Genomic DNA, 16,333 nt, shown 5'->3' with positions numbered 1-16,333 from the left:
TTAGCAAATGTTGAGATCAATGATATTGGCCTGTAATTTCCTAATTCATCCCTGTTCCCTTTCTTAAATATTGGCTTCACTTTACTTACTTTCAGTGAATCTGGAAATATACCTTCTTCTATCGCAGCATTCAGCATGTGTGTCAATGGTTTTAATATAGATTCTCTGCATTCCTTTATGAGATGTGATGTGACACCATCCAAGCCAGATGAATGTTTAATTTTAAGTTGTTTTATTAGGTTTGACACTTCTGTATCTGTTGTAGGTATGAAAACCATAGTATGATTTGTATGTGGGGGGTTTAACAATTTACTTACTGCATTTGTTTTATTTTGTCTTATTAATTCGTCTGCTACAGTAATATAATATCTGTTAAAAGTATTGGCTATTTCTAGAGGGTTTGCGCTGCTTTTCCCACTCATCAGTGGACAGATGTCCTCTGCCCGATTTGTTACTTTTCCTCTCTCTTCATTAATGAACGACCAAAACCCTTTTGAGTAGTTCTTTCCCTTATCTATAGACATCTTGATGAATGATGCTTTAGTTTCTCTGATAAAACTACAGTACTCTTTCTTTTTTATTTTATACAGATGGAAATTAACATGGCAACTATGTACATGCAGAAAATTCTTGTAGAGTTAATCCTAATATTTATCATTTTAATAGCAATTCTAAGGAAATATGGTGACTTTTCAGGCCTAACCATGAAGAACTGCACAAGAAGGAAACTTAAGTAGTAAAAATCTAGGAAACAATATTCTGTGGTTTGCAGTCTACAAGAATGAATTCATTGCCTGAAACAGTAACAGAAATATGGGGTGATGTAATTGTATGGTGGTTTCCAAGGGATTTCTCACAGTCACGGATTGGTGACAAATGCACAGGTTAGTGTATATATTATTAATGTTTGGAAACAGCAGTGTCTGTTATTTTTTAATATGATATATCAAGAAATATATTATGGCACATAATAATAACTGTTGAAATGGACTAGACTATAGACAGTAGTTTCTGCATTAGACTTTTGTGATGAGTCAAAACAGGATGCCACAATAGATACTAAACCTAGTTACCTGTTTTCAAATGGTAGTGCATTTTTGAGCTGGCCGGAGTGGCCGAACGGTTCTAGGCACTACAGTCTGGAACCGCAGACCCCTACAGTCGCAGGTTCGAATCCTGCCTCGGGCATGGATGTATGTGATATCCTTACGTTTGTTAGGTTTAAGTAGTTCTAAGTTCTAGGGGACTGATGACCTCAGAAGTTAAGTCCCATAGTGCTCAGAGCCATTTGAACCATTTTTTTTGCATTTTTGACTGTGCTTTCCAAATGAACCTCACAGTCAAAGCTTGGAGGAAGAGGTTTAGTGTTTAACATCACATCAACGTTAAGGTCATTAAAGATGGAGCACAAGCTTGGATTAATAATAATAATAATAATAATAATAATTTTATTGTCGTTCAGCTGATTACAGCAATAGACAAAGTTAAGAGCATATATTTCTACATAAACTACTATATCGATGTAAATTGGTTTACATAAAATAGGTACACATTAGAATACAGTATTTTCATCTTCAAAGAATTCATCAAAGGTGTAAAACAGATTGTTCACTAGTAGCTTGTATAATTTAGCTTTAAAGATATTTACAGGCAGTTCTTTAAAGTCAGCACTTAGTCTATTAAACATCCTTAGTCCAAGAACTAGGTAAGAGTTATGCGATTTTGATAATCTATGATATGGTATGTCTACAGATGTTCTGTTTCTAGTATTATGGCTATGAATATCACTTCTCAACACAAAATTAAACACATTTTTTCTAATGTACATTAAAATATTGTAGATGAATATGTTTACTACTGTAAGACACTGCAATTTAATAAACAGAGGTTTACAATGTTCTGTTTTATCAGAATCTGTTAGTATTTTTATTACTTTCTTCTGTAAAAGTAAAATGATATTTACATGACAGCTACTACCCCACAGTAAAATTCCATAAGAGATGATGCTTTGGAAGAAGGCAAAATATGCTGATCTCACATAGTCATTGGGAACATGTCTTTTTAAATTTCTAATTAGATAAATAACTCTTGAAAGCCTAGCCAATATATTTTTAATGTGTGGTTCCCACGTCAATTTATTGTCAATAGTAACACCTAAAAATTTAACAGTTTCTGGTAGTTAGGAATCTCTTTGAGGCTAAAGTAAAGTGTCTGGGTTTTGTTTTCATTTAGCAAGAAGCCATTAGCTTTGAACCATAATGAGGACTGAGCAAGGGTATTTTCGGTCAGTGTTTTCAGTGTACCTAGATCAGAGCTTTTATGTAGAAAAGTTGTGTCATCAGCATACAATATTGCATGAGAATTTATGAATAAGGGCAGGTCATTAATCATTAGTATAAACAGTAAAGGTCCAAACACCGACCCTTGAGGCACTCCGTACCTAACATTAACCAAATTTGATTTCTCCCTACCAATGCACACAACTTGTTGACAGTTCTCTAGAAAAGACCTGAACATATTTATACTGTTGTCATCAAAACCGTAGTAAACTAGCTTATTCAGCACAGTGTCATGCTCTACACAGTCAAAGGCTCTGCTCAGGTCACAAAATGTAGCCTGGGCATAGTCCCTAGCCTCGAACACATCTAGGACTAACTTTACGAGGGAGTCCATTGCATCCGTTGTGGATTTACCTTTCCTAAATCCAAACTGTTTATCACTAATTATGTTTAGTTTACCCAAGTAGGCACTAACTTGCTCATACATAATCGTTTCTAAAATTTTTGAAAAAACTGGGGTTATGGATGTAGGTCTGTAACTAGCGGGACAGTTCTTTTCCCCTTTTTTGTATATGGGCACAACTCTAGAAATTTTTAGTATGTCGGGGAACTTACTTTCAGCTAGGCATTTGTTAACACAAAAGGTTAAAGGATAAATCACACAATCAATAACATCTTTCAACAAATTACATGACATATCATAGTAATCAACACTAACTGAAGGTTTGAAATTTTTCACTATTTTTAGGATATTATTTGGGCTCACATCTGTGAAAGTGAAGGTGCTTGGGGGAAGCTTTTCAAAGCAGCTGTCCATAATACTAAATGCATTTTCAGGTGGTTTGATTATTGAACTACTAATTTCTTCAATGGACTGAATGCAATATTTATTAAATTCTTCTGGGGTAATGGCAATTTCCTCTTTGTGTTTAGTGTGTGCAATGGAGTTTATTACACTCCAGGCCTTCTTGCATTTATTGTTAGATTTTTCAATGTTTACTATGTTATGCAGTTTCTTTGCTTCATTTATTGCCTTCCTATACTTGCATTTAGCTTTAGCATACAGGTCTTTATACAGTTCTGATTTACTGGTTTTGTACAGACTAGAATACAGCATAACAGTATTTTTCAGTTGCCCTAACTGTGGAGTATACCATTCCTTCGTTTTCCTTTTCTTGTAATTACTACTAATATTCACTGTACATTTTTTCAGGGGGATGTCATTTTCAAATACATTTAAAAAGACGGAGAAAAACTTTATGAATACAATATCAGCTGAACAGTGTTGAAGCCTAATAAAGCATGTGTCCCAACTGAAATAAGTGAGGGCATGTCTAAACCTATCCATCCTCTCTCTGCTCACTGGTCTAGTAATCATAGTTTTAGATTCTGGTTTGGTACAGTCTGAAGTTACATTATTAAGACTAAGATATACTGCATCATGGTATGAGAAAGGAAACTAATTACATCAGTGGACATACAAGTTCTCTTAATATTTGTAAATGTATTGTCTAGACAGGATGAGCCTCTGGTAGGTTTGCAGTTAACAAAGTACAGGTTAAATTGTCAAAGCACATTTTTGAGCTCTGTCACAGTTTTTCTGTCCTGCAGGACATCAAAACTTGAACTGATATCCCCTCCAATGACAACATTGTATTTTTTCCATTTCGGTATACATATGTACATCAATAGTTCCTCAAGTTTCTCCAGAAAGATATGGGGGTCACCACTAGGTGGCCTGTACACTACTACTACCATTAGCTTAAGGCTCTCAATTACTAGACCTGACATTTCAAAATGCATTTCATCACAAGGGGTATTGAGATCTATCCTGCCACAGTTTGGTGCAAGAGGTGTTTTTGTATATGTTGCTACCCCACCACGTAAGTGCTGTTTTCTGCAATAGCAACTAAGTAGTGTGTAATCATTCAATACTTTGTACCCAAGCTCATCCTCTTTACACCAATGTTCACTTAAACATAGAATATCTATCACGTGTTCATTTGAAAATTCGTTGACAATTAAGTTTTTATCTGCCATGCCCTGAATTTTGAGGTAGCATATTTTAAACTATACTTTAGGCATTTCTTTTTTTGCATATTCTCTTAGTTGACATGACCTACTGTTAGTGCATGAAAGTTGACCAGGTTGTGTCCTTATGTTACTAGAACACCCAACCTGGTCTATGCATACAAGTTTTTTGTCATCTCAGTTGAAACATAATCCAAACACATTACTGGTCTTTTTTCCTTCTCTAGCTTATCGAATACTATTCTGATAATTGTATCACTTAAAACACGTTTACCTAGGTAACTGAAACGTTGACCACGCTTGGTATGTCATTCTCTGCTATAACTACTGGTGTTAATTAAGGAAACATTCTTAAAGTGCTTACAGATTGCTTTGTACTCCTTGTTTGTCTGCCCCACTTCCTTATTCACACATGACCACTGGGGCAAATCATGTCGATGTGGCACATTAACAACAATCACGTTGGTGTTCCGAGAGTCTTCTTCAGTGTCGAAGTAGCAATCTTCCTTTCGTTTCTGCTGACGTTGTTTGCTCCGGCCATTACCACTACAAAGTCTCTGTCTGCGAGGACTGTGCTTTCTTTATTGATTGATGTTGAAACATCTCGTAAACCAGCTCCTGATTTAATGGTACCTTCTATTTCAAACTCGTTAATCACACGAGGTCCACTTTCCGTTAACATAGCTGCTAATCCTCTGGCGTAACTGTCTGAATAAATCTTGATTTTACCTTTTTTCTTATACCTTACTTGGCTGTTCGCTAAGTTTTGAGAGTCCTGCACCACCTTATCAGATGAGAGTGCTGATACAGTTTCTATGTCATCTGTGTTTTGAAGCGAATTATATTTGTTATTTAATGGTAACACAAATTCCTGCCTATGTTTATTGTTAATATGTTTGTAAGTGCTCCCCTTCGATTTTACAGTTATCCTTCTACTGCTAGGCCTGTTGTGAGCCGTTTTAGTCATAGCTTCACTTTCTGGCAATCCTTCCATAGGTTTGGGATATTAAGACATACCTGATGACCACTCTCTTCCATTTTAAGCTTGAATCTTCTGTTTTCATCACTCAGAATTTTTGTGTCCTCTCGTAGCTCAGCAATAATTAACAACAGATCATTTTCGGAGGATGAAGCACCGATTTTCACATCTTTGGTTTTTGTTTTACCATGCCATTGCTCCGACTTGTGTGGATTTAATTCATATTTCTCATACAGTTTTTTTAATTCGTCCTGTAAGGGAATGATGGAGGGAAGTCGTCCATGCCCTTTCATAGAAACCATTCTGACATTTTCCTGAAGTCAAAGCTTGAACATGGAACTGCAAAGAATGGAGAGGCAGGTCAAAGCTTGAGACCATTTCTGAGGCATGTTCAGATGTTCAGTTACAAGAGCATTAATTGTAAAATTCAAGTGTTTGGAATTTAGTCCCACTGAGACATACAACTTTAAACTGTCTGAATATTCAGTGACAAGTGTTTATATCAATAAAACTTGAAAGAGGACAGTCAACAACTCAAGAGCAATCAATAAAACTTGAAAGAGGACAGTCAACAACTCAGGAGCAGATGAATGATATGTACACCTTTATAGTCTTGGCCTGATATTACTTACTGTTTATGCATGATTGCTCAGGCAGACAAGTGTGGACTGTGAAGAAAGAATTTGCTCATTTAAGAGGGAGAGAATGTGGGAGAAGGATGTAGAGGGAAGGAACAGGTAGCTTTCAGTGGCAATGGTGAAACAGACTTTCATTTTTAAGTTACCAGTCTTGTGAGTCATTTGATGCCATCCTCCATCTTTTCATTTCCACAACATCTTCTGTCATCTGTTTTGTGCATTCTAGTTTTTATCTCCTCTACTGATCCCACTAGCACCAATCTTAGTACTCGTGGATGCCACAGCACATGTCACATGAACCTGACAATTCTTCTGGTAATGATTTTCCGTAGATTTCTATCCTTACCCATTCTCTTCAGTACATCATCAGTTTGTACCTTAACTGTTTACTTAAATGTAACATTTCTGAAGTTCTGGCTAAATGTAAATAATTTAGGACTGAATAGTGGAAAGTAAACACACACACACACACACACACACACACACACACACACACACACACACACAAACACACACACACACACACACCTATGAAACTACATTGTGCCAGAGGTTGAGGTCAAGAGGATAAGAGGATTATGGGACCAAAGGATGTGTTGCAAAGGGTAACTCCCCTCTACATAGTTCAGAACAGTTGGTGCTGGAGAGGAGGTTCCAGATGGCATAGGTTGTGAAGCAGCCATTTCAACATAACTTCCAACCCCTACTGAAATCCATAGGCCTACCCAAGATAATTTCCCTGAATCCATCTCTTTCCACACCCTGATGACCCCCCCCCCCCCCCCCCCCCCCCACATCCATATTCTAGATGTTTCCAAAACTCCAACAATTAGCTGATTACTGTGCTCCCACTGAAAGAATCTCCCCTTTTAATCAATGAGCACCACCAACCAATAGCCCATAGCCTCTCCTCTCATATTAAAGATAAAACATTTTCCTCCCTGACACTCAGCCATTCCCACACCATTACCATCCAGATCCATTCTGGCCACTGTTGATGAAACATCCCTATACACCACCATCCCTCATGCCCATGGTCTTGCTTCTATCAAACACTGCCTCTCCCAACATAATTCAGACTCCAAACCCACAATCTCATTCCTTATACATCTAACCAATTTCCTAATGCATAGCTACTGCTTCCCTCAGATATATAAACAAATCCTTGCATGGCCATGGGCATGTGGATTGCACCTTTCTATGCCAGTCTGCTTGTGAGACATCAAGAGGAAACCTTCCTAGCTTCTCAAATACCCAAACTCCTTCTCTAGTTCAGGGTCATTGATGATATCCTCATGTTTTTTTACCTAGGGCTAGGACACCCTGTCCTTGTTCTTCCATACTCTCTAACACCTTCTTTCCCATTCACTTCGTCTGGCCCTCCTCAGCCCATCATGTCACTTTTCTGGGTGCTGACTTCCACCTTTCCGATGGCTCCATCCATTTCCAGTATACACATTTTAATAACTGTCGTACATGCTTTATCAAAAGAAAGAAAAACAATTCCATATAACCTGGATACCAATGTAACCCATCCATAATGATTACAAATGCATTGTTAGACTACTTACATGCCATAAAGGACATTTAAGCAGTTATTGTTCCCATGCAACTGTATGCAGATGGAATCGGCAGAAAACCTAATTCATTGCTCCATTGGAAATACCCTCTGCCATGCACTTCATTGTGACTTAAAGCTGGGTGTTAATGTAGAAATAACATTAGTGAATATATTTATTGGCCCATAGATGTAAGAATCCCTAGGTTGTTGTATAGGTTTCTGCACTATGTTACGCTATCAACTTTATATCAAATTATTACAGCACATTTCTGTAGAATAAATACTTTTTTGATGTTAGCTGCATTTAACCAGGAGACTATACCATAAGACAATACTGTGTGAGAGTGTGCAAAACACGCTAGCATTCCAGTCTGCAGGTCAATGCAATGCAGGCAGAACTCAGACTTTCCATTAACTTATTCATATGTTAATGCTACCAATCTTTCTAATCTATCTAGACTCCTAGGAACTTCAAAAATGGAGCTTCATCACGTGCATGCCCATTGATCTCTGCTTCTGATGCCTGTAATAAATTTTTGTTATGTTGGAAATGCGTAAGTCTTTTCAGATTAATGGTTAAGCCAAATTCTTTGAACATTTACATATAGTTTTCTCATTTTTGTTAATGCTATTAGAACAACAACAACTACAATACTTATGCTAGTACTACTAACATTATCAGAGAAGGACTTTTACTGTAATAGCACATACAATAGGAGGTGCGGTGTCCGTGCACATAGTGCAGTCAGTACCAGTTTGACATACAATGAGTCATGAGCATCGTAAAGATGGCAGGAGCATAAACCATTACAGAATGAGAGAGAAACCACTCCACTATGGGTTAAACAGAATGACTTTCAACATTTACACATGGTGGTGCTGGATGGTGACTGCACACACCACTCTTTATGTCCAGCTGTCAGTGCTGCCTGACTGTGCCTCCTCTTGGTAGCTGAGCTTAGCCACCACATGCAAGTGCAGCCTGCACAAAAGAGTAGGGTCAAAAGTAATCTGGACAGTGGTGGCTTCACTGTGGGCAGATGCCCATAGTTGTATTGTGAGCCATGGGTGGAACTGAGACCAAAACTGGATGCATGTAAGTGTCCTGCAGCTTGTGGGAGGGAGACAGAACTGGCGGAAATAGTGCCCCTGCTGCCCATGTGGCACCCCTGGCTGCTGTGTATGGCCATTGGTGCCTGGACATTGATGAACTTGTGGAGGGCTAGAAAAAGGAACAGCAGACGTTGAGCAAGACATAGTATCATAGGGAGTAGACTCAGTGGAAAGGCCATCGAGGACTGAAGAGCTGATGATCTCGTAGGACTGTGTGGAGACTGGTCTTTCACTCTTGGACTAAATTCATTTCAGTGGCATGTCACTAGCTCTTCCTTCTGTCTGCAGTGTGAAAATGTGCTGAATGTGCTTGCCATGGATGGCTGCTGGAATGCAATGCTCATGGCTAACCAAACGTGTGAGCTCAGGCTGGAGTCCCAGGCAAGTAGCATGGTTTTGAAGGGGCCCTGGGGGACCATGGAGTAGGGAGCAGTAGATTCAGCACCACGCACAGCTGGCAGCCATACAGTAGCACCACTGGGTTCTTCTCGCCAAAGGGTGGTGGACCTGTAGGAACTAAGAAAATATTTGAGTGCCTCGTTCACCAGAGTGTCACCAATATACTTCTTCGTTTGCATCTTGAGAGTGCGTGTCAGCTGTTCAGCTCCCCATTCGACTGAGGGTGGAATTGGGGGTGCACAAATGTGGTGAATACACTGGTGTGCACAAACATTGAGAAATGTCTGACAGATGAATTGTGGACCGTTGCTTGTTATACCAGGATGTGGAGCAAGCCTTCAGTGGAGAATATCTGAGCGAGAGTCCTTTCCTCCACTGTGGTGGAGTTGTGATTTACAACATACGGAAACTGGGACTAAGCACTGAATGGCTACCAACCAGTAAACATTCAAGACGGTGCCAGAGAAGTTGACATTGACATGCTCCCAAGGCTGTCATCATGAGTAACATTGATGGGTAATGAGCTGATGATCTGCACATTTAGAACAAGCAGTGATTAAATGTTTGATCTCACAGTCAATTCCAGGCTAGAAGAAATGGTGGTGAGCCAGCATCTTTGTGTATGAGATACCCCAGTGATTCTGATGCAGAATGCATAGAATGTCATGCCAGAGAGATGCCAGAATGGCCACCTGTGGTACAGCGTTTTCTGTAGACAACAAAATAACCCCATTGATAAGTATGAATATGTGCCGTAACGGAAAATAATTAAATAATTGTGGATGGAATCCAATGCATGCGCTCCACAATTCTGTGCCGTGTGAGATGTGTTGTATCACAGCAACTTCTGCCTCTGAATACATGCTGGAAGGAATGTGTCAACTGTCATCTAAATTGACAGTGCCCACAGCAGCCCAAGAGTATTACTGGTGCCCTACATCATGGGAAACTTCAGTGGCTTGAGCTATCATAAGCAGTTCTTCTAAAGAAGCATCTTCCATCTACAATGCTTATTGGCAGACTTCTTTATCAGGGACTGCCTTAACAATAGCATTCTGCTCCATGAAGTCTGTGTAAGGTTGCTGAGATTGAGTAGTAATGAAGTGGCACTTCCATCTTAAACCTTGCAACTCCACTGTCCAAGTCCAATGTTGTTAATGAGGTTACTTCCTGCGCCATTAAAACTTTACTCTTGTGGAAATCACACAGTTATTTATGTTTTTGACAATATGAAGTCAACAAATGACACATGCCATCAAATAACACAGATACCAGACCGTGAAGGGGGCTAACTTCCCTAACAAGTGGTACATTTAGAGAGAGATCCATCACAAAAAGAGAGCCTTAATGGATTCATCATCTATTACCTTGAAAGCTGTGAATTGTTGGTGTAGGCATGTCTCACACAATTCCTGGCCTTTGGCAGCTTCATTATACATGGGAAAAGATGTTGGGCATGCCGGTAAATTTTGAGGCCATATCGGATTCATCATCTATTACCTTGAAAGCTGTGAATTGTTGGTGTAGGCATGTCTCACACAATTCCTGGCCTTTGGCAGCTTCATTATACATGGGAAAAGATGTTGGGCATGCCAGTAAATTTTGAGGCCATTGCACCAGGCCTGTCAACACCCTCTCCAACAGAACTATGTGTTCCTGGTGCTGCTGCAGGAAAGTCTGAAGGACAGACTGCTTCACCTGTGTCAGCATTGTACCTTTGATGAAAACAAATACAGTCACTTTAATGCCATAACCATAAACACATTCAATACAACATCATTGTACATAATCCATTCAGTACCAATTTGACATACAATGACCTGCAAGTGGAGTGAAAATCACAAGAGCATAGACTATTTCAGAACAAGAGAGAAGCCAGTCCGGGGTTAAATAGAACGGCTTAACATTTCCTTTTGGTGGCACTGGGTAGTAGCTACACACTGCTCTTGATGCCTGGCTGTCAGAACTATCTGAATGCTCCACACCCTGGTGGCCAAGCTTAGCTGTTGCACCAGTGTGAGCTGATTGAATAATGCATGATGGGCTGGCTCCTTGTGTCATTCTGGACTTCAATGTAGGTGAGACTCCATCCAGTTCCATTTTCTTCATTTCTGCTTTCATCTTCTGCTTCCTTTTCACACATTCACCTATAACATTTTACACTTTTCTGAAGCTCCATAAGAATTCCCAAGATGCCCAAACTTCTTCGAACCAAATGAGGCAAAACTAATGCATGAGATAATTGTTTGATGAATCATTTTCTTCTGATATAATTTTCATTGTTGTCAGAATAAATAATGTAGTCATTGATTCCACTCCTAATCATAATTGCAAAAAAAATATAACTGTAGACCAGTGGACCACATTTCTTGCAACATTGTGGGAAATGGTCAGTTTACCTGTAGGGTTGACTCCATCTTTGATGCCATTATGATGGATGCCTTTTGTTTCACCTCCTATGTCAGCATCTACTGAATTATTCTCATGCAAACTTGATGCCAAACCTTCTCACCTCCCTTTCTGGAACATGTCAAACTGGAGTACAGTCTTTCTTGAATCCAAAAGTGAGCTGTGAACAATCCTTCTTCACAGGTAGTAAACTCCAATGGAATTGCTGAATCTACAGAGCAAGAACCAACTCGTTTTTCTAACTTGTTTATTAAGGAAACTACAATAAACCACCAACAGTAACACACTCTTCAAAACCAATGAAACAATAAGGATGTCTTCTGTGGATCAAGCAAATAACTAATTCCTACAATCAGAGTTCCCTTCAACTCTATACCCATAAAACTGTTCTATGTCAAACTCAGCTGGTAGCTAGTGTAACACAATGGAAGTGATGTATTATAATCATTGCAGAAGAGAGGATGGTTGGGGTGGCACACCGCAGAAATGGCAGATCTTCTCTGCACTCGGTGAGTCGAGAACTGCCCCTAAACGGCCGGGCACTGGCTTTTCTAGCCCTGGGCATAAGGATATTTCTGGGACTATTTGCACACATGTGACAGCCAGGAAATAGTTCATTGATCATCATACCCCCTTCCTCTGCTGTTTGCTGATGCCCTCTCATGGACAGTGACCGCACCTACATGTTTGTTGTCAACTGTAGTACTTGCTGCTAAACACTCTTGCATCAGCCAGACTTTGCAGCGGAACTGGCAGCCCACATTGCTGGTCTGTCTGCTGTATTGCTGTTGCAGTAGGCGTCTGTGGTGACTGCAGCAGGAATCTTATGCTTGTTTCTCATCACCCCAATAGAAGCGCCAAAGAGACTGGTATAGGCATTTATATTGAAATAAAGAGATATGTAAACACGCAGAATAAGGTGCTGTGGTCGACAACATCAATGTAAGACAACAAGTGTCTGGTGCAGTTGTTAGATCAGTTACTGCTGCTACAGTGGCAGGTTATCAAGATGTAAGTGAGTTTGAACAAGATGTTCTGAGTGACAGCGTCTCTGATGTCGTGTATGACCATTTCACGAGTGTGCTGTGAATATCAGGAATACAGTAAAACATCAAATCTCCAACATTTCTACAGCTGGAAAAAGATCCTGCAAGGACAGGACCAATGACAACTGAAGAGGTTTGTTCAGTGTGACAGAAGTGCAACCCTATTGTAAATTGCTGCAGATTTCAATGTTGGGCCATCAACAAGTATCAGCTTGTGAACCATTCAACGAAACATCATTGAAATGGGCTTTCAGAGCTGAAGGTCCACTTGTGTATCCTTGATAACTGTATGACACAAAGCTTTATGACACAAAGCTTCACTCCCCACCTGTGCCCGTCAACACCTATACTGGACTGTTGATGACTGAAAACATGTTGCCCGGTCAGACGAGTCTCATTTCAAATTGTATAGAGCAGATGGACATGTACAGGTATGGCGACAACCTCATGAATCCATGGACCTTGCATGTCATTAGGGGACTGTTTAAGCTGATTGAGACTCTGTAATGATGTGGGGTGTGTGCAGCTGGAGTGATATGGGAGCCCTGATACATCTATATACAACTCTGATAGGTGACACAGCATCCATTCATGTTCATTGTGTTACAACAAACATCTGCAATTCTGACAGGGCATTGCAATGCCCCACATGGCCAGAATTGCTTGAGAGTGGCTCCAGGAACACCCTTCTGAGTGTAAACACCTCTGCTGGCCACCAAACTCCCCATACATGAACATTATTGGGCAGATCTGGGATGCCTTGCAACGTGCCCCCTTGTATTATCCTTGGATTTATGGACAACTCTGCAGGATTCATGGTGTCAATTCCCTCCAGTACTACTTCAGACATTATTTGAGCTCATACCACATTGTGTTGCAGCACTCCTGTGTGCTTGTGGGAGCCCTACATGATGTTAGGCAGGTGTACCAGTTTCTTTGACTCTTCACTGTAATTTTTTTCCTGACTCTTCTTTCAAGTCAGTACTGGCAAAATCAGCTGTCTGCTGCCACACATTCACACATTCTCAGAATGACATCCAAACGTTTGTTGCTTGTAATCCTTCTGGTTGCATCACAGTGTATATTTCCAACTTATCCAGGTAAAATATGTAGGAATCCACAAGAATATACATCTTCATGCCATATTTGTTTGATTTGCTATGGATTTATTGGCAAAAGCTGCACCTTCCACAGAATTCTCCCAGTTTCTCATTTACTGCAATGTTTTCCCCAAGAATACAGGGCCCAGTACAAACATAGAAAATATTTCCCAAATTACTGTTACCTTGTCTCATTCTCACTGTCTCCTTTCACCCTGAGTTACACAATTGTTGCCAAATCTAAGGCACTGCCTGATGAATTTGGAATATATGATCATTACAAGACAACATTTTTCAGTACCATCCTCATCAGTTTGCCACAGATCCTCTAAGCTTGCCTGGTACTTTTGCTTGCACTTGCTCAAAATAAAAGACTGATGGAGGCTTTCAGTTCCATAACAGCTTTTGATTTTACATCTCTCACATGCTGAAATGAAGCTTTGATGCTCTCAGTATACTGATTTGTATATAGAACTATAATGTACAAAATGTCATCTGTGAGGCAATTCCAGGATTCCAAAGTGGTTATTGATGCTTTTGATACACCCAGAAGTCCAGGTATCTTTTCAATAACACTGCAGGCCCTGAAACATGCTTTGTATAGTGGTGGAACAAGATTCCGGTGTCTCTCTTTGTTCATCCCAGTACAGTAATGATTTTTTTCCTCAAGTACTTCCTCATCACCTTTGCTGTCATCTTCCTTTGCTTCTGAATCTTCCCATTGAACTATAACTTGATCATCACAATCCTCTTCAAAAAACATCTTCTGGATTTCAATACATTTTGGGTCAAGGAGGTTAGCTGTAGCTTTCCTCCTGAAATATTAAAATTCCTATAAAGTAATGCAATCAAGCACAATGTATCAGTGTGATACTTTATATTCAGACAGCCATAAAAAACAATCCAATAAGAAAATAAATGGATTTTACATTGTAAAGAAGCTGTGTACTACTTATGAAGTTAAGTTGATAACCAAATTAATGTACTGTTGAAATAAATGGAATGGGCACATTGTATCAAATTAAGCAGTTAGAACATACCTCGATTCAAAGCAGTTGCTCTGATATTGAAGCACACGTCAATGAAAAGGGTTCAGTGAAGGGAAGTTACTAGTAAATAGGTATCACTACTGTTGATAGCTGATGAATAATTGACAGCATATTTTGACAGTTATCATTTTGATCAGTCACATGTGACAAAAGGTTAATACAATTTGTTTTACTTTTGATACTGATTTCATCACTGCCTTTGACAGTACAGTTCAGTAGTGTATTTTCTTGCTTCATTAGACATGTTTTCTGTTTACATTAATCTGAGTAGGACAGACACATTTTACTGTCCTTTTTGTAAGAGATAAGCCACCCATACGTATCTACCAATGTTTGGATGCTTATTTATCACATAGTAATAGATCCAAAAGCATTATTTCACTTTTTGCTGAATAAGGCTTGTGCCTCATGTGCCTTCCCAGTTTTGTTTCTGAGATGAGCAGTGACAGAGCTATTGCTCCTCTTTCTCAGTCACCAAGTCCATCTGTCCTCATCTTTGTTTTGATGATTGTTGAGTTACGCCTAGCTCTTCCCGTTGCAGAACTGATTAAAAGTTTTAGAGGATCAAAATCCAACTTTCCTTTCATTATGTTCCAAACATATGTGCTTCTTAAAACATCTCTCTTTGATCTTACGTTATCTCAGTCAGTGGGCATTCCCATAGGACATAATCCATTGTGCCCATTCTGCCACAATTGTGAATGGTTATTGCCCTCCTACCAATTCTGTTCAAATATGTTGCATATGGCCCATGTTCAGAACTGTAATCGACCATTCACCTAATTTTGCTCAAAATGTATTAACTGTGTCTTTATTTCTATTTGTGGAGATAAACTGATGAGCCAAACCATTACCACTGTCCACCAGATGACTGAATGCTGCAGGGTGGCATTGCAGGTACATGATATGCTAAGAGAAGTTGATAAGTTGAGCAGAGATGAATACAGAATCATCCTAGTGACAATATGGCTTGCTTATGGGGAAATCCATTGACTTACATAACTTTGAAAAAAGCCAGATTGTTATGGCTCAGTGCTTGGCAATAAACATTTCAGAAATGGCAAAGCTGGTTGGCTATTTGCTTGCTACTATCAGAAGAATATAGAGCTTTGAGGCTTGCCTGCTCTGTAAAGTGGACAGACAGAGTACAATGCTAGTACAGGCACAAGTATTTCAGAGAACACCATTCAGTGCGCATTGTTGAATGTGGGTCTCTGCAGCACACCACCATTATATGTCCCCATGTTGACCCAAAGAATCATCAGTTATGATTGCAGTGGGCACCGCGTCATTGAGACTGGGCTATGGATGAATGGAAATGTATTGTCAGGTTGGATGAGTCAAGTTTCATGTTAAAACCATATCAATGTCTGTGTTTAGATATGCCATCATCGAGGCAAGCTACTGCTCAAAACAGCACTATTCCATGGATGCATGGATATAGGTGAGCACAGTGCAGTATTATGCTATTGGGGGGATTCACCTGGGCTTCCACGGGACCTGTGATAGTAATTGAAGGAACCATGATAGTTATAGACAACATGGAACATTGTTGTGGACCATCTGCATCACTTTATGGTTGATATCTTTCCTGAAGGTGATGGCATCTCCCAGCAGACTAGAATTGTGCTACAGTGATGTGAAGAACATGATAGTGAGCTCACATTGATGTCGTGGCCACCAAATTTGCCTGGTCGTAACCCAAAGGAACACATCTGGGATACTGTCA

At 39.7% G+C, this 16,333-nt stretch overlaps 1 protein-coding gene across 1 annotated transcript in view; it reads left to right on the top strand.

Moving 5' to 3' along the window:
- Positions 1–16,333, top strand: part of LOC124589324 — a 201,456-nt gene that overhangs the window by 96,087 nt on the left and 89,036 nt on the right. Inside the window, exon 2 of the mRNA XM_047131549.1 lies at positions 697–884. Within this exon, the coding sequence (XP_046987505.1) occupies positions 782–884 (103 nt within the window). The 5' untranslated portion in view covers positions 697–781. The remainder of the gene's footprint in view (positions 1–696; positions 885–16,333) is intronic.

Source organism: Schistocerca americana, chromosome 2 (genome assembly GCF_021461395.2).
Source record: "Schistocerca americana isolate TAMUIC-IGC-003095 chromosome 2, iqSchAmer2.1, whole genome shotgun sequence".
Classification (NCBI taxonomy): domain Eukaryota; kingdom Metazoa; phylum Arthropoda; class Insecta; order Orthoptera; family Acrididae; genus Schistocerca; species Schistocerca americana.
Note: the sequence above shows the minus strand (reverse complement) of the source record. Positions and strands in the feature narration are given on the sequence as shown.